Source organism: Agelaius tricolor, unplaced genomic scaffold, assembly GCF_023055355.1.
Source record: "Agelaius tricolor isolate 1412-34295 unplaced genomic scaffold, bAgeTri1.0.p SCAF_15, whole genome shotgun sequence".
In the NCBI taxonomy this organism is placed as follows: domain Eukaryota; kingdom Metazoa; phylum Chordata; class Aves; order Passeriformes; family Icteridae; genus Agelaius; species Agelaius tricolor.
Window position 1 is genome coordinate 5,526,312 of NW_027269275.1, and position 27,090 is coordinate 5,553,401.

Genomic DNA, 27,090 nt, shown 5'->3' on the forward strand with positions numbered 1-27,090 from the left:
AATAAACCCCACTGACATAGTTCTTATTGTAACTACAAAAGTTACCTTTTAATTACAAGAGTACAAGGACTAGGAGCCCTTCATCAAGGTGGACATGGTCTCAGGTCACAGAGGTCTGAGAAAGCAGCTTTCACCCCAGCTTTCCTTCCCAGGGGAAACCACTGTGGGGGCTGTGCAGCACCAAAGTGGTGGAAAACCTATTCCCTGAGCATCCAGCCTGAGCACAGCTGCTCAGTGCCATTTGTCAGATGCCAGGCAAACAGCTTTGCTCTTGGCCAAGTACAAACAGGACACAGCAAGAAGAGCTTCAAGGGGAGGGCAAAGGTGCACATACCTAAACCTGGTCACCTCGCTGTCGGAACGGAATGACCAGCGGTACTGGACGGGCAGTGGGCTGCAGTTGGTCATCTCCAGGGAACGCACTTTTTTAGTGCCAGCCATGATGCAGCCAAACTCCACGGAGCTGGGCTGCATTTGGAGATTTGGGAAGTGAACTTCTCCCTGAAGGGTGATATGCTCCACAAAAGGATGGCCCCTGACCATGTCTATCTTCAGAACCTTCTCTTTTTTCCAGCTCTTAAAATCCAGTTCATAAGCTGGGTCAAACACGATGTAGAGATGACAGGTCTCCCCTACACCCACTCTCACAGGCTGCAAGGAGATGAGCAGTAATTAATCACCTGTGGGATGATGTCCCAAGGTCTGACAGCATGAAACAGTAAATGCTCCAAGTGACCCCAGCACGGGCTTCTCAGTTCATGGTTCATCTCTCTCCAGCAGGGCTCTGGCTGCAGGCACCACAGTCCAGTCCAGGATCCCTCAGGCTCCCGTTTCTGTGCTCAGCCCCAGTACAAGGGGGTGGCTGCTGGAGAGCTGGCATGGCTTTCCAGGAGACACCTTCCCTGCATGGCTTGCCCAGACCCAGCTGCCTGCTCCCTTCTCCCTGTGCCTTAAAGCCAGGATGGATCTTCTCAATTCAGATAAGATTTTGATTCCTTCAGCAGCTCTGCTGATGCAGCTCAGGCCAGCCCACTGCTGATGCTACAGAATAAACTTCTTGACTCAAGGAGCTCCCAACAGAAAGGCACCACCACATCCCTCCTCTTCAGACCCCACTGGAGGAGGCCAGGGCTGCTCACCTGGCCACCTGGGAGGGGCTGCTGCTCCTTATCACAGACCAGGAATGGCTGCTCCAAGTGCAGCATGAGGTCCAGTGGCAGCAGGCAGGTGTTTTTTAAAGACAAAGGCTGGTACTGCAGTGTCAGGACATCGCTGGGTTTCTATGGAAACAGGAGACAAGGAAAAACAGCCTCAACTAGAAACAGACCTCCTTCTGCTTCTGCTGCAGCTCACATTTTTCAGCCTCACGAGTGCATATATTTCTATTTACTCTTTCTATTTGTTTCTACCCTTCCAGGAGGTTTTTCTTGACAGCAGATGCTTTTCATGTTTAGAAACCACAGCATCCTCTGGAGGACAGGGAAAACTCCCAAGTACAGATGAGGGAATAGGCCCCTGAGAGGAGGTGGCTGCTTGACCAAGATCTAAAGCAGAAAGTGAATCCAGGCCATTTGTCTCCAGTTTTGTCTCTCTATTGGGCAGAACAGCACTAGAGGATCTTCACTCACATACAGTCATTTCTCACAACCTTCCTGGCTCTAGCAGCCTCAAAAAGCACTTTGTCTGCACCACGTGTCCTGCAGCCCCTGCTACAGGGACAAGGTGTCTGTGGTCTCAAAGCTCTGATCAGCCTGGGCTCTTCCTTCCTGTCTGAGCATTGTGCTGGGCTTCCTGCATGGTTTAGAGAACCCAGAGACTTTGGGAAACGACTTCTGCATGTACTGATACCAAACAGGTGCTGTGCTATAGTATGCAATAAATCAGTTTGGGTGTGTGGCATCGAGCAGAACCCAGGCAGAATCAGGGAGAGCTGAAAAGCTTCTCAATTACATCTGAACTGCCTGTTCCAGGGATTCTGTACTTCACTGGAAGCCTGGGAACCAGAGGAGAGGCCTGAAACTACAGAAACCAAATCATTAACCATCTTCTCTTTTTCAGACAACTTGCAGGAGGCAGAAAGATGATGCTGGAGTTGGGATCCAGAGACTAAAGGGCACCTGCTCTGCCTCAGTGTTATCATCACTGCAGTTGCAGGATGCCTGGGGGTCCTTTGAAGCAGAGGAGGCTTAGGGAAATGCACAGAGCTGATCCATATAGCTGTACCATCAAGCATCCATGCCAACAGCAGAGAAGGCAAAGAGACACAGGAGATGTTGGGTTTTTCCTTGTCAGCCTGAGGAATTCACAGGAATCTCCAGTTTTCCCAGCTTCCCTACAGCATCAGTGTACAGACATCACCGTGCCTTGGAGGGTCCTCAAAAGCCTCCCTTTACAGTGAGCACAGAAACTGGCATTTCTCTGGGGTGGCCACCATCTCCTTGGCACTGCAGCTGGAACTGCACTTTTGCTTTGGGGAAGTCAAATACCAGTCTCATCTCTAAAAGCATCTTCACTCACTTTACAAAGTGCCTCAGGAAGGGTAAAGAGGGGCTTTAACACAAGCACACACCCCCCTCAGCCATGCTGTTAAAATGCCAGCATGCAATCCAGACTTACCTTCTCCACATAGAAAGAGAATTGTCTGGCTGATACTTCTATAGAGGGGTGAATGAACTCACAGGTAATGATTGTTTCTATTATCCTCTCCATCTTGGGGGATGTCCCAATGATGGCTTCACAGAACACATAATCCTGCACCTCCTGCAAGCAAGAGTCACTTGTCACCAGTGCGTAGTGGCAGGGCACCCTGCAAATGCCCTGCATTGGCTCTGCACCCACCACGGGCCCTATTCCTGCCACAGTTACAGTCCCTGCCCCCTTTTCTTCCTGTGCTCAATTGTCTGTAACACTGCACCCCAAAAGCACAAAAGGCACTTGTGAGAAACCCCCTCCCTTGACATGGCTTTTGTTTTACTCCGTGCTCACCCCAGATAAACCACTCGGCACTTGTTTAGTTCACTTTCTTTTTGGACTCCTAGTCTAAGTGTAACTTATTTCTCTGCCCTTCTTTGCTGACTCAGCATGCAACACTGCTTGCCCCAAAAGAGCAATATTTCCATCCACCCCTGCTTTGGGATCAGCACTGGGTTTTGCTAGCTGTGGAATCACAATAAAGTCTCAGCTGCTCTGATGGTGGCCAGCAAGGAAAGCAACTGGTGCTGCCACAGAAACAAGTAGCCATAAATCAGTTTTGTGAAGGCCCCTGCTCATTTCCCCAGGCAAATGTCAAGGGCTTGTGGAACAAGCCCAGAGGAGGAGATCTCACCTGTGGGATGCGGGAGAAGCCTCGCAGCACCATGTCCTCAGACTGGCCTGGCTGCAGGTCCATTGACAGTGGCTCCAGCCCAAACACGGGGCTGGCACGTTTGGGGCGCTGGGAATCATCCTTGGCCCTGGGGCTACTGAGGGTTGAGACACTCTGGCCCCCCTCCTCAGGTGGGCTGTAGCATTCCGCACTCCAGAAGAGCTGATGGTAACGGCGGCCCTTGTTTGTTACTTTGAACTGACGAAGACAGGGCACGAGGCTGGAATGGAAGGCAGGATGGAAAAGAGTATGAGAGTAGCTATTTCCCTGATCATCAGATTGCTCCCAGTGAGCAACCTGAGGTGTTAATTGCTTAGAGACTGTCTTCATTTCCAGCTCTTAATGTGGACCAGAAGTGGTGTCTGATAAGGTGCCCTTTTGATGTCATTATTGCAAAGAGAAATATGTTTATAATGGTAATGTAACATTTTCCAGGTGAGGCTAACAGGACGTGGTGTTTTCCCCCAAAATGTTTGTTCTGGGGTGATTCATACTGCTGCTGTATTTTGTATTAATCTGTGCCCAAAGCTGAAACTGAATCTTTGAGATGCTGCCCTTGGGGACCTTGTGTGTGGGGGTAGGATTGCAGGCATTCCTAAAAGCCGGCTCAGAGGCAGTTTCTGGATGATCCCAGCAAGCTGGTAAAAATCATCTGCCTGCTCCAGGAGAGGAAACCAGGGGAGCAGAGCCTCTCTCGTTCGTATCAGCCTTGGCTCTGCACTGGTAGCCATTTGTAGAAATTTCATTTTGCAATTAGAAACTGTTTGGAAGTGAACTTTGCAAACTCTGCTGGCAACTCTGCCTCTGGAACTGCTCTGTGGGCTCCTGCCTTCCTGGTGGGGGTTGTCACCCTCCTGTGTCTTTGTTCTCAGGGCCCCTGCTTGCCTGGGAGGTGCCATTGGGAAAGGGCAAGGGCAAGGGCAAGAGAAAGGATCTTCCCTTGGTGCCTCAGCCACATGGAGGGACTGCCTCATCTGGGCACCATTTCAGGAACCTTTAGTTCTGGGGCAGCCTGTGAGATCATTACTCCATCAAGTGAGGACATCAATGTATTAGAATTAGAGACAGTTTGTGGCAATTTAGCAACTGGTTTCCCTTTCAGTGGCTTTTGAAGGTGTCTAACAACTCTCAAGTGCCCATCACATGTTTGTAAAGGAATCTCTGCCTTTAGGGAAGGAGTCAGGGCTTTGAACACTGAAGATCTTGCCTGAAGGACTACAGAAAAACTGCTCCTTGTTGAGACAGGAGGAGAGGTGGGAGTGGAGAGATCTCCTACCTGAATTGGTATCCCAAGTTGAGCTCTGGGGCAAATGGTTTGTCTATGACAATTGTGGTGCCAATGCCAAAAGCCTGGAGAAAGACACTGCTCCAAAGGCTGTTCCCAATGAACAGCTGGACAGTGTCATCAAAACCCACAGTGTCATCCAGGGTTGCTGTGACAGTCACAGGAACCTCACCCCTAGCAGGGATCGCTCCTTCACTGGGTTCAATAACAAAGCAGTTGGATTTGGAAGCCTGTAAGACAAGCATAATATGCATTTAGGATGGAAACCACACACCCTGGTGTCTTGTGGGATATAAGAAAAGGAAAGACTAAAGAGGGGAGGATAAAAATCCTGAAGGCTTAATCTCCCTAAAGTTAAGCTACAGTACTGGGCAACAGCAGAGCTCATACAACCTGTATTTTCCCCTCCTTTAAGGGACTCACCCAATTAACCCCGTTTTGCCCAACCCAAGGGATGCTTATCCTCAGGAGAGTGTTCCTTCCCCAGTCTTTCTCTGCACTGTGGGCCAAGGAAAGCTGCTTTCTCTCTCCTGGCCTCTCACGAAGGCTCAAGGCCAGAGGAAGGCAGGACTGCTCAAATCCCACTGCAGAAACCACATGGCTGGAGGACACTGCTGAGAGCCTGAAGAATGTCTCTGCAAAACCAGGTAAGCAAAACCCCAACACCAAACTAATCTTTCCCAAGGGGCCATCAGTGCTTCTCAACACCCCCTAAAGGACTGAAGCCCTCACTCCCCACCAATCTTCAGCTGTAGAGAGGTGCCCCAGTGCCCTCTGCCTAAAGAAAAGTCACCTCCAAATGCTTATAGCAGAGCAGGAAAGCAGGAAGCAGAAAGAAAACTGGACAACATGTGCTCTGTGGGCATGGCCCACTCTTCCCAAGAACTCTTGTCATCTGCTTTCTCATGGACTTCACAGAATGGCCAAGAGAGCTGGAGGCTGCCCAAAGGAGGGAGGAAAGGCCTTGCACCAGCACAGCTGTGCAGACACAGCTCTGCAGGTCTGGCCCTGGCAGGAGCACATGAAACCCAACCTTTACACACCATGAGCACCCAGCCAAGGTGCATTGCTCCCTGCAGAGGCTGAAAGCAGAACTCCATTGTGGAGTCAGGGAAAGCTGCCCTGGAAAAAACCCTCGCTTTAGAATAACATTTATCTCCCAAACAGCTGGAAAAGCAGCAAGAGGAAAAGTCACACCCCTCCTCCTTGGCCCAGGAGGCTGTGGCTGGACTCTCCCACATGGCCTGATGCTTTATCCACAGACACAGACAAATCCATGGTATCAGGTTTTAACCAGCTCCACAAGTTCAACACAGCCAGCATGAAGTAGAAGAAACCTCAAGGCCCTCACAGATCTCTCCCACCAGCAGACATCCCAGCCAGCCCCAGGCCCAGCCTACAAGCCCTTCCTGGCTGCACCAGCCCTGCTCCCCCTGCCAGGGGAGCAGCCCCAGCTCCTTCTGCCCTATGCAGCCCCCACATATTAAACAGCCTTTCTCTGCAGCTGCTCCCCAAAGATGCTCTTCAATAGCACAGAGATCACAGGCTGGGGGGTGCACAACCCCCACCTTTGTCTTTGTGTGGACTGCCCAGCTGGCTTGACCCCCAGGAGGTGTGAAAATTGCCTCCCCACCAGCAGTCTGAGGACACACCTCACACCCTGCTCTCTACTATTAACAGCAGTTTGGCACAAAGCAAATGTAGATGGGACAGGGAAACCACAGTGAAATCCATGCTCTGGGGAGCAAAGGACCACAGGTTTCTCTTGATCTCGGAGCTCCAAAATGTGACACACACAGCTAAAGACAAAAGATAAAATTAAGGGAGAACTTGTCAACGCAACCCAGATTAATTGCTGCTCCAACATCTCTGCACCTGACCTCACTGAGGGGTGCCCCAGCTAAAACCACTCCAGAGCCAGGTTCCTCTTGCCTCGCTCAGAGGGAATATTGGAGTATCTTGCCTCCTCTCACACAGGGCAATATGGAAATCTTGCTTTTAAAAGCCAAGTCATGGCTGCTACTGACCAGTCCATTTCCCTGGAAAACAGCCCCACAGATACTTACCATTTCTATGCTGAAGTCTACAGGGACAAGACCTTTGTTGAAGAGGGTAAAGCTTTGTGAAGCAGGCTGTAGAGCTGGGATCCTGCCAAACTCTAACACAGTTGGACTTGGGTAGATTTCTGCCAGCCGTCCAGAGCTCCGTAATTCTACTCCCTGTTCCAGGAAGCAGGCAAGAAAGATTAAAAACCACTCAAAACAAACCACAACAGGGAAACCTAAAAAAGTTTAAACAGCTCAACCGTGCTCAAGTTATTGCTTTAGGGACAGCTACCACACTCCAGCTGAAATGCTGGGCTTTTGGGAAAAAAGGAAAAGAAAATTACACGTTCACCTCCAAATTTAAAAGGATTAAGGTAAGAGAACCTTTCAAACTACAAATTATTGGCCCAAAGGTAAAAGCTTTGCAAGAAATCTCTAGTTAAGACCAGGCTGACAGTTAAACAACTGGTTATTCTGGCAGGGAGAAACCCTCCTTTTTAAGGTAAGCAGCCTGATAGTTGAAAGCAACTGTTTTGTCAAACTTCAAGCTCCCTGGCACAGCCTGCATTGCCTGTCCTTGCTGTTCACTGATTTACATGCAGTGCCACAATGGCCCAGGTTCAGATGTTTGGTGCCATCCAGGGAATTTGGCATCATCATTTCATTATGTTTTAATCTAAGTTTAAATCCTTGCAACCAGTCTTCAAATGCCAGCTTTCCTTTCTTTTACACAAAGCTCAAGTTTCCCAGAAGTCTTCTGACATCTTCTTTTGTGCTCAGAGGGATGACATTTGAAAACAGATGTTTCCAAAGTTAACAGCATTTTAAAGCTTAATTAACTAAAACTCCCCTCAATTCCAGCTTAGATGAACTACCTTCTGCGTCAGACACTGAGATCCCCACCTATGAGGCATGGGCTGTTTGTGCCACCCATCCCTGCTGTCCTTCTCCCCAGCAGCCTGTGCCTGTTTTCCCTGGAAGAATCCCTGTCCCTGTGCACCCTGCCAGGAGCAGTTGCACACAGGCTCACATCTCCCCTTGCACTCACCCGTGGGTTTCTCTCATCCCCGAACACGCCGACGAGAGCCTTGGTGCGATGCTCGCCCAGCGTCTGCACTTCGATGATAACTGGGATCTCTGCAGTGCCGTAAGGCTGCACAATCCCACAGGGCTTGGGGCTGGAGTAGAGCACGGGAGAGTCGTCCTTGCGTTGCTGGAAGGGACAGAATGAAATGCAGCTTCAGAGGGACCTCTGAAGAAACTTTAGACTCCTTAACATCCACTGCAACAGCAACTTAGACGTTTAAAACTCCCCAGGACAAAGGTAAAGGCACAAACAAACTGCAAGAATTGTAGGCTTAGCACTCCCAGGGGATCCTGCAAGGAGGCTGCCAGCACAGGCACTGGTGTCTGTGGATGCAGCAGCTTTTCACAACCCTCTAAGACCTCCCACAAGAAAACACCCTGAAGACTAGACTAGAACATAAACTGTTTCCTCAGGAGGTTAAACTGCATCCTAAGGTTTACATTCAAGTAGGATCCTTTTCTCAGCAGATCTTTAAGACTGAATAGAAACCAGCAAGGTCTTATCCAAACCCTTTTTTCCACTAATAGTCTCCCCAATAATATTTGACAGGAGGAGGTGGACGTGATGCCAAACCTGGGGAATAAGCCCATAGCAGCCAGGAAGGTTGCTGAGGTTCCTGATGACGAGCTTCCTCTCGTACGGCACTTTCAGGTGGCACTCGTGGTACAGAAGGATTTGGGGGTACACATGCAGCTTTGGAACAAGACATCTGGGCAAAGAGATGACCCCAAGGGAATCAGAGATACTGAGAGAATGGAGAACATTTACCCCCAAAGATTGTGAAATGGAGCAGAACACGTTGGTCACTGTCAAATGGGCATTGAACAGCCCTAACCAATGCAGGGTGGTCACAACCAGCACAACTCCATCTCTTGCAGGAAGAAGGAGAGGAGGCCCTTGGGAAATTTGTTCCACCTCAAGCACCAAAACCCAGGCCAATCAATGATACCATTCCTGGTCCCTTTAGAAAAGGGCCCAGGACCGTGCTGGGCTGTGAGCAGGGGCTTTTCACCACAGGCTGCTGTCCAAGCACTGCTGTTCTCATGTCCAGCTAGCACAACATGAGGCCATTAAGCAGCTCTTCTCCTTGGCAGCTGCAGCCAGCAAAGCCTGTGCAAGGCAGTGCCTGGGGGAGGCCAGGAAGGGCTGGTACCTGGCTGTGATGACCACTGATGCCACTCCCTCACCAAAACCCTCCAGGTCCACCAGCAACCTCCTGTAGAATTCCATCACGGTGTTGGAACACAGGGTCACCTGGTAGAAAAAAGAACAGTAAATTCTTCCTTACAAAAGCTCATTACCCACATGTGACATCCTCCAGTTCTTGAGGAAGGATTTGGCTTTAATTCTTCTGCTGGTCCATGTGTAGAGCACAGTCTCAGAGTAACAAAAGCCTTCTGGCAATACCAGATTTGTTAAACACACCTTGCTATCACAGCATAGGTCAGCTTCATTAAAACATTAGACTAAAGCTCTACACACCACTGTATTCAAATTAAGGGGCCAATTTCTCATCTGACTACAATGACATAAATGCAGAGGAAATCTGACTTGAACACAATGAGTTCAGCTTTACAGCAGGAGGCTGAGGGCAAAGTGTGGCCCAGCAGGTGCTGGGCAGTTCATGGCTGCCATGGTACCCAGAGCCTGGGCTGGCTCTTAGAACTCCGGCACCACGCCAGGAGTGGGGAACTGCCCCAGGGTGGGCATTTACCAGAGGCAGAGCCCTCAGAGCCACTTGCTGTACAGCGCAAGAGACAAGCCACCACAGGGACCAGGCAGAGGAGAAAGGAGGAAGCTCTCTGTCTTGAAGTTCCACAAGGAAGGGTTTATTCCAAATAAAGGAATCAGAGGCACAAGAGCCCTGGACACTCCTGTGCAAGGGCTTTTGTAAAAATACAAATCAGGGGGTGGATACAAACAGCAAATCAATAGGGAATCCTCAGGGGAGGAGTGAGGGGATTACATCAAGTGTCTGGGACCACTGGGGGTAGGAGGGTAAAGAGGATGGGTCACATGGCCAATGGGGTCTCCAAGAATAGGGGAATTCCAAAGGGGTATTGCAATCAGGGATTGGCCCGAGGTTAAAGTGGCAAAGAAGGTTTGGGAACAAAAGGGGCTGGGTTGCCTAGACAGGCAGGGAAAAGAGCTGGAACAAGGGGCAGGGAATGGCATGAGGGACAGCATTGAGGGAGGGTAAAACACAGGCGTGAGCCAACTCAGGGAGAACATGGGTGTACAACAGAACAAGGAATCGATAAAATCAATTTGAACCGCAACACATGGCTGCAGAGGTTTTTGTCTCCACTGGAGATCCCTGCAGTGAACACAAATTTTTCTGCTCCTCAGGAGAGGGAAAATGAGACCAAGAAGAAAAGCTAACTGCTTTATACAATGACATCTCTCTGACAGCCACCTTCTGCCTTCATCCTTGCTCTGCCCACTTGCAATCAAAGAAATTGCTCTCAAAAACACAAGAATAGCTTCTTGACCATATGGTATTGATCTCAGTGTAGGATTTTGGAAACAAACCAGTGCTCCTTGAGGAACATCCCGGGTAAGCCAGCTAGCAGAGGCCTCCCAGCAGTGCAGATCTCTCACTCCCAGGATGCTCAAAGCTGGCACCAGAGCTAAAGCCCTCCCACACTGCAGTGAAGCTTCAGCCCTGGTGCTGAAGCATCTACGGCTGGATTCTTCCCATACCTCAATGTCCTGGTGTCCCTGGGGGAGGATGGTCCCTTGGCTGGGATTCATTGTGAACTCCCTTGGCTCCACATAGAAATGAATTCCCTTCCTCCAGGATGGGTCACCTTCTTTGCGTATTTGATCAAGGCTGTCAACAGCCGGCTGCGTGCCATCGTCCGACATGCGGAGCTTGAACGTCACGGGCACCATGGAGCAGTTGGTGAGGCGACATCTCTGGGTATAGGGAAAGCCTAGGAAAGGACACAAATATCCATTCAGGCACCCATTATGGCATGATCCTGGTGGGAATATCCTGCCAGGATAAAAGTGAGATTGGAGTTTAACTCTTTATTTTCTGAACGACAGCTCACCGAGAAGCTGCATGAGGAATTAATCATCACTGAGTTCCCTTTGACACTGATTCCAGACTGCAGCCTTGAAAATGCCCACTCCTAGCCCTGCTGAACACTGCAAGCTTCTCTCTTTGGGAGGGGAAGGAGCTCCCTCCCCTGCCCCAAACCATCACCAGTTATCTCTCAGTGATGAGTGTGCACCCAGACCCAGCATTTACTCTGAGAATTCAAGCTGTAAAATTCCCTGGTAAGTCTGCCAACATTCCCACTCTTTCCACGATACATAAACAGTGAGTTGTCATTGAGGAGAAGCTACAGCAAAAGAAAATGAGGATGGAATCAGGAACTAGAATGTGATGCACCTTAATGCAGTTTCTCTCTGCAGGACCCTTAAAGCATCTCTTGGTTTGGGCCAAACAGACTGAGCACATGACAGCTCAGAGTCCACTCAACTGGGGGCACACCCCAGCCTTGCTTTGAGATTAGCAATTAGGAACCAGGTCCCACCTCACCCAACAAACAGGGACATCACAGCCATGCTGCTCGCTGTGATTGTGCCTGCAAGGGGGATCCCCACTTTGGCTCTGAGATTTGCTTTCCATCCTGCAAAGCCAGAGATACCGCCACATATGGTGGGGATCTGTCTTTTAAAGCAGGACAGAGACACTAGAAAATACTGCCTTTCTCTTCCTTGGTTCTATTTGATCTCACAATGGCAAAATGCCCCCTGAGGCAGCAGCAGCAGCAGCCCTGCAGTTCACAGCCTGAAGAGGCTGCTGGGGCAGACGAGGAGTGAGGGATGCTTTTCTGTTGGAAGGCACAGATCCCTGACGCTGTGTCCCAGCCCAGGCAACACTCACCAAAGGAGATGTCCCCGAAGTCGAGCTCAGGGAGGTCGAAGTGTAAATTCGGTCCAGTGACGCTGCCCCTGGAGGCCGAGGACAGAGCAGGAAAGGGCTCGGTTAAAGGCATTGCAAAGGTCCGGCTGTCGTGGCTCGGGGCACAAAACCTGGGCTCAGGGCACCCTGGGTTTCCAACCAACACAGCACCGTGTGCTCAGCACAGGGCCCTGTGCACAGGAGGCAGCTCAAGCCAAGTGGCCAGCAGCCAACAGCCACTGATGGGCAGGCAGGAGAAGCCCCTGGGATGCTGGGGGTCCCATGAAGGACCCTGAACACACACCCAGACATGGCTCCGTGCCTCAGTTTCCCCAGCTGCAATGGACATCAAGGTGTCCCCACAAACTTCTGTAACCAGCCTTTCCAGCCACAGGTTCCCTGCTTTGCTCCTTCTTAGCTGGAACTGCTGTTCCCGTGGAGGAGCTTTCTCAGGAGAGTTTGACCCACACAGTCATTACAGACACAGTTCTGAGACATGAATCCAGGGGAGCCCCAAACATCCTCTGAAAAGAGCAGCAACAGTTCTACCCAGGGGACAGGTGAATCCTAGAGGAAAGGACTGGTGAAATGTTCCCTCTTGATTTCCAAACTAAAAAAGCAGCACTTTTCCTCCAAAAACAAAGCCAGCATAATTGTTTCTCCACTATGGGCAGACCTACTCACCACTTTTCTCTTGCCAAATAAGAACTTCCTTGTTCCTTTTTATCCATCTCCCTTATCTTATTGGTACAATCAAGTGCAGACTGCTTTCATTTCTTTACTGCCTTGAGCCAGTGCCCCCCAACAGCAGGAGCCCAGCTCCAAAGCTGCAGAGCAGCCAGCATCAGCTCTCCTGCTTCCACTCCATTATCCTAGCAGCACATGGCTCAGGCTGGCAGGGACAAGGCCTCACACTGCTGTGGTGCTGAGGACTGAGCTCTGCCTCCCCTATGATCAGCCCTTCTCCCTTTGGCTGGGCCAGGATTGTCTCCTGCCATGGCACCAGCCCATGGGATGGTGCCCCAGTCCTTGGCACAGTTCCTGCTGCACAGTTCCCTGACTCCCACATCAGCCCTTTGCTGGCTGTGCAAAGGAGGCACCAGAGCACTCTGTGCACAGGAGCTGGGAGCACAGCTTGTCCCCCACAGCATGGCCATGAGAGGGGAGCTGAGGCTGCTGCTGCCCATCTGGCATGGATTATTAATGGAAGTTTTTAAAAACACTGCTGCTGCTACAGAATCCCCCAGGCTGGCCCATCTGCAAAGCCCTGGGGGCCTTGCTGGGTGTTCAGGTGGGACATCCCAGAGCAGCTGCTGCCCAGAGCTGCTCCATCCCACTGCCTGCCATGGCCCAAGGCAGAGGGAGATCCCTTCAGGGAGGAGTCATTGCAGCTCCCAGGTACCACCCAGGGCAGGAGGCATCCTGACACTAAGGCAATGCCAGGATCACAGCAGAGATTAAGACCTCAGGCATCACCTTTTTTCTCTGTTCCACCCCAAAATGAGGTAGGTGGGGGATGTCCCAGAGACAGCTACAGATGTGCCCACCAAGCTCCCAGAGTCCTTACCTGATGGTCAGGATCACAGGTGTAGGAGATCCAGCCACACTGAACTGGAATTTTTCCTCAAAACTCCCCAGCACGGTGGTATGGAAGGAGATCTGAACAGTCTGGGTCCCACCTGGTGCAATCATGCCTCGCTCAGGCTCAACCGTGAAGCAGAAGTCCACTTCTGTGGTTGAAGGGATATAGGTGAAGGGAGCATCAAGAGCTCCTTTGTTAATCAGTTCCACCTGCAGAAGCAAGAAAGCAAAATGGAAATACAGGTGGAACCTTCCCTTCTTGTGAGTTATTGTCTAATGATGCAATGAACACCCAGCAAAGGCAGAAGATGCTTTGTGCTGCTGAATGGCAGAAGTCAAAAGATACAACAGGACACGTTCTGCCTTTGGGTTTTCATGCAGAGCAGTGGCAACTCCACAGACCTGCAGTCACCCTGGGCTTATCCCATGGACACAGAGCAGTGCACCTCTGCTCAGCATCACCAAGCTCATGGGGAGCTGCACCTCTGCTCAGCATCACCAAGCTCATGGGGAGCTGGCCCTGAGAGCCCTGAGTGGGGTGATTGCAGCTGCGGAGTGAATCACCCCAGAGCTGCTGCTGCCCCAGTGAGCACAGCTCCAACAGCACCATCTACTCATTCACCTGTTCCCATACCATGGAAACAATACATTGAGAATGAGGCATCACCATCAAAATGTACAGAGAGCACCATCTTTTGGTAAGAAAACTCAGCGTGTCTTTCCCTTCCCCAGCCGTGCTTTTGAAAGTGTCTGGCATGCTGTAGTGCCTCATTTTCTACCTCTTTCAGTTGCTCTCTCATGAATTTTTTGCAAACTTGACACTATTGGGGGGGAGGCAAATAGGTAGAAAAATCCTTTGCTTTATTCCCAGGAACACTTTTCTCCTTCCAGAGCCAGAGATGCACCAAGGCTGAAGTTTGGTGAGGGACTGGTCAGCAAGGGAGAGAACTCCCAAGCCCTTTGCAATGGCCAGCACTGAGCCAGGAGGCTGGATGGATTTCCTGTGACTTCAGCAATAAGCAGGGACACTTGACTGGAAGCTGTTTGCAGTGGGCTGAAGCTCAAAGGCAGCCAGTTTGTTGCAGCTGCTTCTGCAGAGCCCAGTCCAAAGGTGCCTTGTGTCTGGCACTGCCACAAAAGCCTCTGAACATGCAGCTTTTTGACTCAGTGTTGGTTTCATGTGGCAAGGGCTTGTTTTGCAGGAAGCCTCCCAGCTGATCCCTAAGGAAGGCTGCCCAAAAGCAGGGACTGGGGCTTCAGGAACAACAGACACACGTTTCTGACCCCCCAGGTTTGAGCAGTACATCAAATATTCCCTGCTCACAGCTGCCCAGGTTGGCAGCAATTCCACAGCTCCACCAGGCTTGCTGCTGCCTCAGGAGCCATCAGGATCCATCCCAAGCCCTGCTGCTCACCTCATAGACATAGGGGGTGTAGACAAAAACATTCCCAAGGTTCAGCGTAGGAGAGCTGAGTTCAACCAGGGGTCCTTGGCCTTTCCCTCTGAGGCACAGGGGCAGCCTGATCTCATGGCCTGGGGAGAGATGTCCATTGCAGTACAATCATTCCCTCTGTCACACTGGATTTTCCAGGCTGCCTCAGTGCTAGTCCCTGACTCTGAGCTGGATGTACTCATGCTTGGAGCTACCTGGTCTAGGGGGAGGTGTCCCTGCCCATGGCAGGGGCCTTGGCACTAGATGATCTTTAAGGTCCACCCCACCTCATCCTACTGTGATTCTGTGGTTTCCTTCCCGTGCACCTAGAGGAGCTCTGAAATCCATTCAGTGCAGGCACAAAAGCTCATGATGAGTTTGGCAATTACCAAACTACCTGGGCCAGGAGCACAGGCCTTTGTTGCCCAAGTGCTCCCCTTCTGACACTCAGCACTGTGTTCTGTTTCCACAGAGTGAGAGCTGCAAGGGGACAACTCCCACACAGGCAGAGAAGCAGCTGCTGGCCAAGGGGGCTCCCTCTACAAACACCCTGTGCTCAGTGGGGCTCAGCCACCTCTGCTCTGCTGCTGTCTGGGCACTGGGAGGTGATCCAGGGCCAGGGAGCACATTTCTAACTCAGCTCCTTCCACCTCATGATGGATCCATGGCAAGTGGACCCATCCTGGAGGCCAGGGGCCTGCAGGGGCTTAGTGCTTGTTCACTAAAGCTGTTCTGCTCTGGAGCTCTCTGGCCTTTGAGGAAATGCTGGCAAAGCCGTGGCATGAAAACCTCTCCCTGCACTGCCTGGGCTGTTCTGGGATCAGTAAGGCAGACCCAGCATTCTGAGCCCTGGCCTTGCACAGGAGACTTCCTGGAGGCTGCAGGGCCAGGGGGGATGTGCCAGCACTGCCCTGCTGACCAGGGACTCTTCCCAGCACTTCCATGGGAGCCCAGTGGGCTCAGGCTTGCACCATGGCTTCACTGAGGGGGACAGGAGCAGGGCAAAGGAGCTGCACCTGAGACATGGCAGTAAGCCACACTTTGATACTCCAGTGCTTCCAGGGGTTTGAAGGTCACCGTGATTTCAGCCGTACTATTGGGCCCAATTTCTCCCTCCTACAACAGAAAGAGACAGCAAAGCATTGCTCTTCAAACTCCACATTTCTTGTTTCCAACCACAGGCCTGTAAGCCTTGATTGAGCATCAATGATGAGTGAAGAACACAAGCAGCCAAGGAAAGCCTCCAAACCCAGCTCAACACAGCGCTGGAAGCTCTCAATGCTCAGCTGATCAGCTGCCACTCTCCACAATATTCCTGCTGCTCTGACACAAGCTCTTGGTCCCATCATGCTGCTGTCAGCTCCATGGGATGTAAGTGCCACTGTGCACTGGTGGCTCTTGGCCTTAGATGGGCCATAGGAGTAACCAAGAAGAGAACATGATCCCCTTCCTTGAACTACAGATATTAGTTAAGCTGTTTTGAAAGAAAGCAGAGGTTGGGATTATTCTGGGCTTTACTGCAAGATGAGAAGGGATTTTGCTCCGTGCAGACACCAGGCATTCATCATCTCTCCCAATGCCAGTACTCAGAATCAGGGCTCTGGCTGATGGGAGCACGTGGCAGTTTGCTTGCATCACCAGAAAAGGAAAAGGTTTTCTGTCCCTGTGTGCAGGAGAACTCCAAAGGCCCATTTCAGCCTTGCACCCTTGTGTCCAGGCTCACCCAAGGATGACACTGGAAGGGACACTCAGCAATAGTGCAAGGCATGGTTACAGGAGGGGATTGGCATTTCTGTCATTAACCTTGGGCTGAATTTGGCCTCCTTTTGCCAGGGAACCATTGCAAGCTTCAGGTCAGTGTGTGAGCTGGCAGTGCTCCAACAGCCTCTGCTGAGCCCCACGTGTGGGGGGAGCCCCTGCCTACAGGAACTGCTCCCTGTGACACTGCAAGGACACGCACACAGGGCCTTGAGCTCCAGCCTGGCAGCAGAGCTGGGCTGTGTCAGGCTCCCAGCCCTGCCTTGAGCCTGCAGGGCACAAATGCTTTGAGCAGGGAGCTCTGCAGCCGCTCCAGAAACTCCACATCCTCCCTGCCAGCACATGGGGCCAGCTGAGGATCTGCCCAGTGACTGCAGCCAGGGGAAGGGTGCTTGGGAGGAGGAAGAGGAAGAGGAAGAAAATGAGGTCCTCGGGTGTCACTTACCAATGGCTCAATGAAAAAATTGTCACTGGCGAACAGCAGGGGGTCATCTTGCACCTTTGCCTTCTTCTCCTGGACCCTGCTTCTCAGGAGGGCAGTGTGATCTTCAGAAAAGCCCTGCACCTTCTCTACTTCTTTCTCCTCCGTGAAGTTTTCCAGCCACTCCTCACCCGATGGGTGCAGCAAACGACACTGCCTGCAGCCCCAGGGAGAGACAAGGCCAGCTGATCATTTAATAAGCCACAGATTTGCAGAGAGAAGTGGGAGTGCAGGAGAGCAAAGCACTTGGGGAGGAGCAGCAGCAGCTCCCCAGCAAAGGCTGAGCCAAGCCACGAGGGTCCCACAAGGATCAGAGGATAACTTGTTGTTCACTGGCACAGCAGGGAGTTTCACCCCACACTTGCAAGCTCAGGAGAGGTTTCCAAAGCCAACATCCCTCCAGAGAAACCTCCTGGCTCAAAGCCTCTGCCAAAACTGAGGGAAAATCCACCGACCACCTCAGCTGGCTTTTCCTCCCACTGAGCTGCTTGGGGGATGCAGATAAAGGTCACAGAGCACCCACTGCAGCACTTCCCTGGGAAGGGGAGATGTTGCCAGGTCATGTAGGAAGAAGATTAGAGAGACAGGAGCCCAATTAGAACCTGAGGAAATCAGTCATTGCAACCAACCTTTCCTTCCCAAAATGCCATTCCTGGTTGGAGTATAAATGGAACTGGAATCCTGAGTGCTGAGCTCCTGAAGCCCAGGGACACACACCCCAGTGCCAGGCATGGTTTATTTGGCCTAAACCATTCAAAAGCACCAACACCCCCCTGAGGCCATAGGTTAGTTTCAGTCTTGGGCCATATATCTCACTGAAATGCATCTTCCAAACCAACCTCCTCTTCTCTTTATTCTCTTCTTCCTCAGAAGGCAAAGCCTTCCACTGGAAGTGGGTTGTGATGTTACTCCTGTTTTCGATGAACACGGTTGTCTGGTATGCCATGGTGATGAAGGTCTTGCCAGCCTCCACGGAATTTGTGCTCAATGCAACATCAACATCTACAGCTTCTCCATGGAGCTTTGTGTGGATACTCTCTTCACCTGGAACAAAGCAAAGGGGAGTCTTTGCTCAGCTCACTGGCTGATGGAAGCACAAGGAACAGAACAAATCCCAGGGCACAAAAGAAGGTGTCACAGTTTTTATCAGAATGAGCAGTTCTTTGGATCAGTCCATTTGTCACATCCTGACAGCTCTGTGTGTAGAGTGGTGAGGATGTCCTGGGCAGCTCCTTAAACCCCTTGTTTCTGAGTGTGTTTGTAGAGCTTTGGCCCCAAGGTGACAGGATGGACAGTGGGATTGGTCAGTGTGCTCTGGTGACCCACTCAGATCACTGGGATTTCTGCATCCAAGTCCTTCAGGTGACAGGGTGAGGAGCCCTGTTCAGCCCTGCCTTGCCCAGGGTCTCCCTGGGCATCCCACGAGACTCCTATCTCTCCTGATCCCTTGGATCCCTTGGATCCCTTGTTGCTGACCAGCTGCCTGGGGGCAGGTGGGCAGCAAAAGGAGGCCCAGAGGAACAAGTGAAGTGACAGCGCACAGCAGGAGGGGACACAGGTGAGGAAACACAACCAGCCTGGCTCTGCAATATGACAAACCACTCTCAAATGAACACCATGAAAATCATCATCATCTCCCTGTCCAAACCCACAGCCACATCAGTCTTGAAGTATTTTCTATTGTTCTGATCTCAAAAACCAAGCTGGAGCATTGCACATTAAATAAAAAAGGGACAATAGAAAGATTAATAAGTACAGAGCAGCTTCTACATTAAGACTGAATGGGATTCCTCAGTCTAGAAATCAAATGGGAGATAGATGTGAGAGGCTTGTAACAACATGAACAGCCTGGGAAATGGGCACAGGGAAAAATTGGTCTTGATTTGTCACCAAACAGGAACTTGAGGGCCTGAAAATGTTATTAGACAGAAACTACATATATGTGTAAGGGCCACATAGAAAAAGGATGTGTGACAAGCCAGTGGAGAAGCAGCATATGGGACAGAGGTGTGCAAGAAATCCATTGCATTGGAGAGAGTCTGATGGAGACCTCACATCCAGCACGGCCCAGGAATCAAATAAAACTTCACCCAGGCATAGCCACATGGTAGTGGAGAATCAGGGATCCTCCTTCCTCCACTCAGCAACTCCCAGCAAAACAGGAGTCAAAAATCTCCACCCTTTAGACGGGATCCACTTTCTCAAGCCCCTGAACACCAAGGAGTTTTCAGTTTTCTTTGGGCTAAAGCTGAACAGGGAGGTACCTCTAGAGGGAATGCAGGGGGAGGGACAACAGGGAGCCATGTGGAGAACTGTCCTGTGCCCTGCAAGGGCCAGCACTCACCTGTGTTGCAGCACAGGGACCCAAAATGTTCCCCGTTGGTCAGCGCGTGAAATGTCACTGTCACCTGCATGGTGTCCCCAGCACCCAGAGTTCCTGCGATCGGCACCACGGAGAAAGGACTGCAACACAAAGAGAGGGATCAGGGCTGGGGGGACACCTGGCCAGGAGATTCCTGCTGCACTGCAGCTCCCTGCAGCTCCCTTGGGCAAGCAGGGAGCAAACCAAGCACAGGCAGCAGAGGACAGAACAGACAGGCTCAGAAACAGCCACTGAGCCACTGCTGAGGAGATCCAGCCCTCACAAGATCCTGGGGGTAAAATGACCTCAGCTCCCCCATACTCTGCATCCAGCTCTCTGCAATGAGGCTCAAGGGTCCCACTGCCAGCAATCCCATCAGAGAATGGTTTGTGAAGAGCACAGAGAGGGTTCAGAGCTATCTGCATGCAGAACTTGACACTGACTGCCTCAGGAATTTCTCTTTTCCTGCTGCCTATAAACCTCATCTCAGGAGATGCAAATGTTAGGGCACTACCTGTCCTGGGATATTACAGCCTAGGAATCAGACAGGGAGAAGGAACTTTTCCTTGAAGACCAAGGAATAGTTACAGTTGAATTTGCAGTGTGATTCTTTGGTTTATTTTGCCTTGAAAATATTCTGATTTAGCCTAAAAAGGGCACATTTTATCAACATTTCAATGAAAGCTGCTCTAAGAAAAGGAGCAGTCAAAACTCTGAAAGAGTGCAAATGCAGATTAGAGCAATAGAGTGACATGGAAACCCAAAAGGAGGATGCTATTTACAGTCTGAAGGATCCCATGCCAGCTAAATGAAGCACCATGAGCAGGAGCACATCAAGGAAGCAGAACAGGAGGTTTCTGTGTGTTTAGCAGCAATGCAGTCTGGGACTGTGGCTTGTCATCCAGGCTGGTAACTGTTGCTTGGCCCAGCAGAGAAACTCTGTGTGAGGTGTTGGAAATGTTAATGCAAATGTGTTGGTGCACTTTGGATTTAACAGGAGCCATCAGGATTGGTCACCAGGTAAAGAGCTCTTGCCTGACAAGCACAAGACTCTGTGCTTTGATGCTCAGGGACAGCTCAGGGGAAATGTGCTTTGAGCTCTTCTCCAGCCCCACTGAGGAAACAAAAGTTCCTGGCCTGGGTGCTTTGCTGCTGGTCAATCTGTCATTTAAAAGTCTGTTCTGGGGAGTTTGGTGATGATTACATCACACACAGAAATAAAGAAAACATCTGGCAAGCTGAGCTTGATTGATGTCACTTGCTTCAGGTTCAGCTCATTCAGGACCTCTTGCTGCAATGATGGGCTGAGCTGTTCCCATTCCCACTGGTGAGACCATCACTGGCTGATGGAGAAGCCTTGGGCCAGCAATGTTTATGTGCTGGACGTGAGACTTTGGAGGGAGGGGAGGAAAGACAAGGCCTCAGCAGCCCCAGAGCCAGATCAGTGCACGTGCTCCTGCATCTGCCCCAGGGCTGATGCCAGCACTGCTGCAGGTCCCTGCTGGGGCTCGGGGGGATCAATGCCTGCTGGGGGCAAGGCACAGGATTTTCTTCTTATTCTTTTGCCAGAAATTCCACCAGAACAGAGAAGCTGCCATTTAAGGGAATCCCTGGCCACACTTCAGCACTACCTTCCATTCCATTCCATTCCATTCCATTCCATTCCATTCCATTCCCTTCCCACTGCTGCCCCATGTTACATGTTCCTGCCCTCAGATGGCAGGATGGGAATAACACTCCTCGGGGTGACTTCAGGGGTGACTTCTTTCTCTCTTGCCTGAGAAAGAAGGTATCTTCCTCTTTTCAAATTATCAGGAGAAGAGGATCCAGCCAAGTCCAGGACTCAGTTTCCGGACTGAAAAACTCAGTGCAAATCAGCCCCTGCATCTCCTACATCCCTGGGCTGTACCCACTAGACTCCTCTGTTCCTGCTGTAGCAATCATCTGCATTTCAGCCAACATCACTAAGCTGTTCCCTGAGCCCACAGATAGAAGAGCTGTGAAGGAGACATCCCTGACACTGTAATAACCAAATGAAAACCACTGCCAAGAGATGGGGCTGGCAGGCTAAATTTTGGCCTTTTATCTGTTAATTGTGAGCTGTTCCTTAAGACAGTTCTCATCCTGTTAGAGCTGCCCTTTCAATGAATCACCATTGCACCCAACAGGCAGAAAAGAGAAGCTATGGAGGGGGTTTTAATAGGTTGTTTTCTTCTGCTTTTTAACTAGGTCCATTTGTTTGTTTGTTTTCTTGTATGGCATCTAAAGACAGGTCCAGATCTCCCAATGGCACCTTGCAATCCCCAGACACTGGTCTTGCTTTGAGCAGTGTGTCTGCTCAGATGATTTCCAGCAGAAATTATTCTGTACTTTTATCTTCTAAATCAGCCCAAGTGCTTTTCACATATTCCCTAAATATCTCCTATTTCCTATACACCTGTGCATATACCTATGGGCATGTGGTACATTGAGAGGCATTAGAGGAGCTCGACCTTCATGAAAGCTCCCAGTGAAGAGTTCATGATCTTTTGGAAAACATTTAACACAAACCAAAAAGAAACAACAGCAGAAACACAGGAACTTCAGAGTATTCAAAAAGAAATCTCAATGAAAGGGGGCACAGCCTTATTCAGAGATTTAAATCATCTGTTTGAAATCTTAAACTGGCTTTCAAAGGTTCATCATGGAACAGAAAAGGCAGCTGATGCTCTGAGGTGACAAGGGAAATCAGAGCAGCTTTAGTAACAGGAACTGCACCAGCTGCCCACAGCACAGCTCATGTTGGGCATCTGATGCAGGGACCACTGGAGAGCCACGTGCCTGGGGCCTCCCAGAGAATGGGTCTGTTTGGCTGGCAGTGGTGAGTAAGCATTTCAGAAACTGCTTGTGCTCAGCAAGCCAGCTACCAACGTGTTCCAGCACCCTCCAGGAAATCTGGGACAGAGAAAGCTCAAAGGCTGCATCCTGCTAAGAACACTGAAAGCAAGAGCAGATGCCATCCATCCTGCTCACTTCCAGCCAGGGCTGCAGGGCAGCAGCTCTGATGCTCTGGTTCCTTTGCTGCTCTTTCCCAACTCTGCTCTCACCCAAAGGTGATATCCTTTGCACAGGGACAGATGAGCTGCCTCACCTCTGGGTGCTCAGCTGGTAATGAGCTGTCCGGTTACCGACATTGCGAACCAGCAGAGTCTTCTGGGTGCTGTGCTTGACCGGACACTCGGAGAAGTCCAGCTGGTCAGGAAAGTCCAGGATGGCTCGGGCACCAATGGCCCGAATTGGCACAACGATCTTCTCCTTTGCCGTGATACAGGTGAGCTCATGGGAATAATCCTGCAGGAAAAGAAACTGGCTCAGCACAGGGCATTTAGTGCCATCCCCATGGCAGAAGAAAAACCATTTCCTGTAACTCATCCATGGCATCAATTTGCCGGGCATCAATTTATCTATTCCACCCTAAAATGAACACTGAGTTTTTCTAATATGTTACATTTTAAAGGCACCAGTGCACTTTGCAAAAGCTATCCCAGTGGCATTAAGCTCTTGTGTCACTTGGGTCATACGGAGAACTGCCCTAGGCCACCATAATTTTCACTCACAAATTTTAATGATATTAAATAATTCCTAAGCTCCTTCTAAGGAACATGGAGCTAGGGAACACAGCACATTCCTCTTTAGGTTTCTATATTCCCACTGTCTGAGAATAGGACAAAGTGTTAAACTGACTCTAAGCAGCAAGAGGAAGATGAGAAAACAGCTGCACCCAAAGAGATCCTGCACCTCTGGCCTGGTGCAGAAACATCAGTTGGCTCAGAACTCCCCTCTAACTTTCCCTCTCCAACCAAGTCAGGAGAAGAACAGTGCTAAGAGGTTGCAGGATGCTGTTGGAAAGGGCCTCTCTTTGTTTGCCTGCAAGGCTTCCTCCCTTCCATGCCATGTCCTAAACCCTTCTGTATGAACAAGTCTCCAGATGCCAGCAGTGAGATCAGACTTGCCAGGGCCTCAGCACTGCTGTTCAAACCTCCATGCAGAAGCACCTTTGGCACGGAATGGGTGCCAGCTGACAGAGCAAGCACAGTGACAGGCATGAAGACAGAGCCCCAGCAGTGCCACTGCCACAGGCTCTGGGCCCACAGCTCTGCCTGCAGCTTGTACCTGCCCTACACGAGCTCCTTCAGGCAGGTGTCCAAGTCCCCTGCAGCTCAGCAACCTCCTGCTGACCAAGGGCACCCAGAGCCCAGTGTGCCTGTGCCAGGCTGGGCTCACGGGCACAGCACATCCTCTGCCCTGCCCCTGCAGCTGTGCCCTGGTCACCTGTGCTCTGGGACAGCACAGCTGCAAGGCTGCAGAACAGAGGGGGCGAAAAAGCACCGTCTTTGCTCCAGCCCAGGGGCAGGCAGGGAAGCTGTTGGCAGTCAGGAAGGAGGAAAGCTCCCTGACCTCTTTGTCCCTCGAGTGTTTTCCATAATAATGAAACCCCTTCCACTGGACCTAGAGATGGCTGAACAACTGTCAACATCTCTTTGTCATTTTCATCCTGTTCCCTGTGCATCTTCCCTTGGGAATGCTCAGGGATGTGCAGGGAGGGGAAGCAGAGCCTGTCAGGCCTGGCTGCAGTGCCTGCCAGCAGTGCCAAGGTGTGACTGGCTGCTGCAGGCTGCCTGCCCAGGGCCTGGAGCCCAGCTCACAGCATGCAATGGGCTGGAGCAGAGTGCAGGGAAAACAATGGCTGTGGAGATCATTGTGTGCTTTGGCTCCTCCAGCCTCACCTTGTTCTCATCGGGGGTGAAGCGGATGCGTAGAGGGGCAGAGGCGCCTGGTGGCACGATGTGGTACACATCACTGGGGCAGGCCAGCTGGAAGTAAGGTGAGCTCTCCATGGAGACCTTCACCATCCGAGCAATCTGCAGCAAAGACATCAAATGATGATTTTGCCACTTGTGGAAACGAGAGGAGACCTGTCCATGCCCTGCTGACATCCCTCCCTGGCCCCTTTTCCAAAGCACTTTCAGCTGTGCAGGCACAGGCACATCATTCACAAGGCTGAGCTTGAATCCCTCCTGTCTGGCTCCAGCATTGTGGCCAGGGCCAGTAGGGCAGTGCCTGGTGGGAAGGAAGGGCCAAGCAGGTCAGCACCAGCAGGATGGAGACAGAGCACCTGAACCAAGTCATCTGCATATTCAACAAGGCCAAAAAACCTGCTGGCTTCTGCCTGCACACAGCCATGAAGTTGTCATGTTCCAGGGGCGAATGTGCTACCTGAAAGCAAAGCATCAAATTGTCCTGGGGGAAGGAAAAAATTCCCTTCTAGCAGATGAGGTTTGGGTAGGGACGTTGTGGAGATAGAGTCATGCAGGCAGAGCAGCAAGAGAGGAGACCAAACCACTGTGGCCTTCCTGGGAATAAAAGTAAACCTGAAAAGCAAAAGAAGGAACACAGCAAGACAATCCCTAAAACAAGGAGATGGCAAAGAGAATTTAAACGGGCAGTAAAGCAGCAAGGAGGAATCATAAAACCATGAGAGCATTCAGCTTGCCAAAAGTGATGGAAACACAGACAGGCTGTGCCTATTGACTCTGGGCTTCAAAGGCATTTTCTGCCTGGAGAAACATGACCAGCACTGAGTGACAGTGTGGTTCCAGTATGCAAAGCCAATCTTGGCTCTCCAGGGCTTCTTGCTGCCTGTGCAGGCAAGCTGGGCTGCTGGGCATTCCTGCCTGCAGCCAGCAGGCCAGGTGCTGCCCTCTGGGATTCACAGACACAGCACACATGCATTTTCTAGCACACAGATATCATCAACCCCTGAGCACCAAAATGCTCTCAGAAAGTCTAAACCAGATGATTTGGACTCCCTCCTGTCTCTTCCCACCAGCCCACTCTTGGCACAAGGCTCATTTGAGAAATGTTTCCCTGACTGAAATTCCAATGGTCTCTGTTTTCCTCTTTACACTGGAACACAACTGGTGACATTTTTCAACTTTTTCCCTCTCAACTCTCTTGGGAAACTGCAAAACAATCACAGGTGAAGGTGAAAACCTCCAGGAGCGTTGGATGTGATGTGGTTCTCCAAAGGGAAAGCAGAGCACCGTGTTGCTTTTGGAAAAGCTGAGCAGAGCTGAATGAAACTTAGCAGGAGCCTGAAGTGGCACCTAAAGGCCTCCCACTGCTTCTGCTCCATCACTCTGATTGCAGGGCTCTTTCAGAACACATTTCCTGCAGTGCCAATGCCATTAATGAGAAGTGATTCCAGCATAAAGTGGAGAAGACTCAGCCCCTGAGCTGACTGTGAGCTGCACAAAGGGAGCCAAACAGTCTGACAGAGGCAGAGATTCCTACCAGGAGCCAAGATTAACCAAGGAAACCCAGGATGTGGTATAGACTCAAGGCAAAGCATGAGAGCAGGTAAGAACTGTACAGGCTCAACATTCCTACCAATCCAGAGCTTTCAAGAGCAGGAAACTCCTTTGGCATAGATACCATTAATGCATGGCCAAAATTAGGAGACAGTTCCCAGCACAGGAAGATTTCCATCATCTTGCAGAACAAAGGTGCTGAGACATTTTCTTCTGGATGTGCTGCAGCAGATAACTTGCTTTGCTGTACACTGGGGGAATGACAGCACTCTCCTCTTCCAGCACAGTGTTAAAGCTCCAGGTGCCAGCACTTACCTTGTCCTTATTCATGATAGACAGCACCATTTCAGAGACCTCATGAGCAGCGACGTTCTGAAATACCAGCTCTCGTGGGGAAACCCCAAACACGCTCCGTTTCGGGGGAGCTGGTGACAGCTGGAGAGGCGAGAGAGCAGGGAGAGGTTCAGCTGCTGGGAGGAAAGTTCCTGAAGGATCCCTTACACTGATCCCCAGTGAAGCACAGACTCTGGGTGAGCATGTGTGCCCAGGACACACTGGGCAAACTCTGGCTCACCCACCTCTGCTCTGAGCTGATCAAGAACTGCTTGATCAGCTTAGAGCAGGCTCAAGCCAAGTTGCTCTTTTTATTTCTCCAGCTTTCCTTCTCCAGAATGCCAGGCAGCACGTTCCTTAAGCACAGCCCTGTGCCCACTGGAGCACTGACTGAGCACTCATGGAGTAAGTAAGACCCGCAAATTTACATCAGATTCAATTTTGGGATGTCCTTTACTCTGAGACAGGGAAACTGAGGCCCACACAACTGCAAATACCTGTTTTGAACTAGAACTTAAGCATCAGTAAGAAGAGAACAGTACTAGAGGAAGTGTGAGAGATGAGGTGATATTTGGCTGAAGCCAAAAGGTTTTTAAGTGAAAGAATGGAATTTGTTGGTACTATGTGTTGTTTGTAGTTTGGATTTGTTCAGGTTGGTGTGTTGGGTGTTGCTGTGAGTTGGCAGCACCAACTGGCTGAAGACCTGACCAAAAGGAAGGAGGATGAGAGGAGAGGGGACAGAAAAGTTGGTGGTCAGAGAGAATGGAAGTTCTTGAGTACCCCTCCGGGGGAAAGGGGCCAGGGACTGTCCCAGCTGGGTACAAAGGGGATACAAAGATTACTTTTTTGTTGGAGGGTGTGTTTGCTCCTTTTCGGGGGCAGGGAGACACACGCCTCTGTGTGTGGTTGCTAATAAACAGTTTTCTTTTGCTTTGATGATTTTGTCCCCTTTCATTGCATTTAAAAGTTACTGCCTTTCTAACAGAGGTAAAGGCAAAAATAAAGTCAGGAAGTCAGGTAAAGGCAAAAATGAAGTCAGGAAAAAGACAAGTGAATGAGGATATAAGACAAGTGAATGACAATGCTGAATGAGGA

At 50.7% G+C, this 27,090-nt stretch overlaps 1 protein-coding gene across 1 annotated transcript in view; it reads right to left on the reverse strand.

Annotated features, from left to right (window-relative positions):
* Positions 1 to 27,090, reverse strand: part of LOC139596579 (hydrocephalus-inducing protein-like) — a 47,339-nt gene that overhangs the window by 14,837 nt on the left and 5,412 nt on the right. Inside the window, exons 3-22 of the mRNA XM_071440985.1 lie at positions 25,978 to 26,097; positions 24,079 to 24,213; positions 22,443 to 22,642; positions 19,295 to 19,413; positions 17,790 to 17,994; positions 16,915 to 17,107; positions 15,728 to 15,827; positions 14,694 to 14,812; positions 13,265 to 13,488; positions 11,680 to 11,747; positions 10,485 to 10,717; positions 8,935 to 9,035; positions 8,355 to 8,652; positions 7,743 to 7,907; positions 6,716 to 6,868; positions 4,641 to 4,879; positions 3,326 to 3,584; positions 2,617 to 2,760; positions 1,140 to 1,280; positions 335 to 651 (exon numbers count right to left, since the gene is read on the reverse strand). Coding sequence (XP_071297086.1) covers positions 335 to 651; positions 1,140 to 1,280; positions 2,617 to 2,760; positions 3,326 to 3,584; positions 4,641 to 4,879; positions 6,716 to 6,868; positions 7,743 to 7,907; positions 8,355 to 8,652; positions 8,935 to 9,035; positions 10,485 to 10,717; positions 11,680 to 11,747; positions 13,265 to 13,488; positions 14,694 to 14,812; positions 15,728 to 15,827; positions 16,915 to 17,107; positions 17,790 to 17,994; positions 19,295 to 19,413; positions 22,443 to 22,642; positions 24,079 to 24,213; positions 25,978 to 26,097 — 3,533 coding nt within the window. The remainder of the gene's footprint in view (positions 1 to 334; positions 652 to 1,139; positions 1,281 to 2,616; positions 2,761 to 3,325; positions 3,585 to 4,640; positions 4,880 to 6,715; positions 6,869 to 7,742; positions 7,908 to 8,354; positions 8,653 to 8,934; positions 9,036 to 10,484; positions 10,718 to 11,679; positions 11,748 to 13,264; positions 13,489 to 14,693; positions 14,813 to 15,727; positions 15,828 to 16,914; positions 17,108 to 17,789; positions 17,995 to 19,294; positions 19,414 to 22,442; positions 22,643 to 24,078; positions 24,214 to 25,977; positions 26,098 to 27,090) is intronic.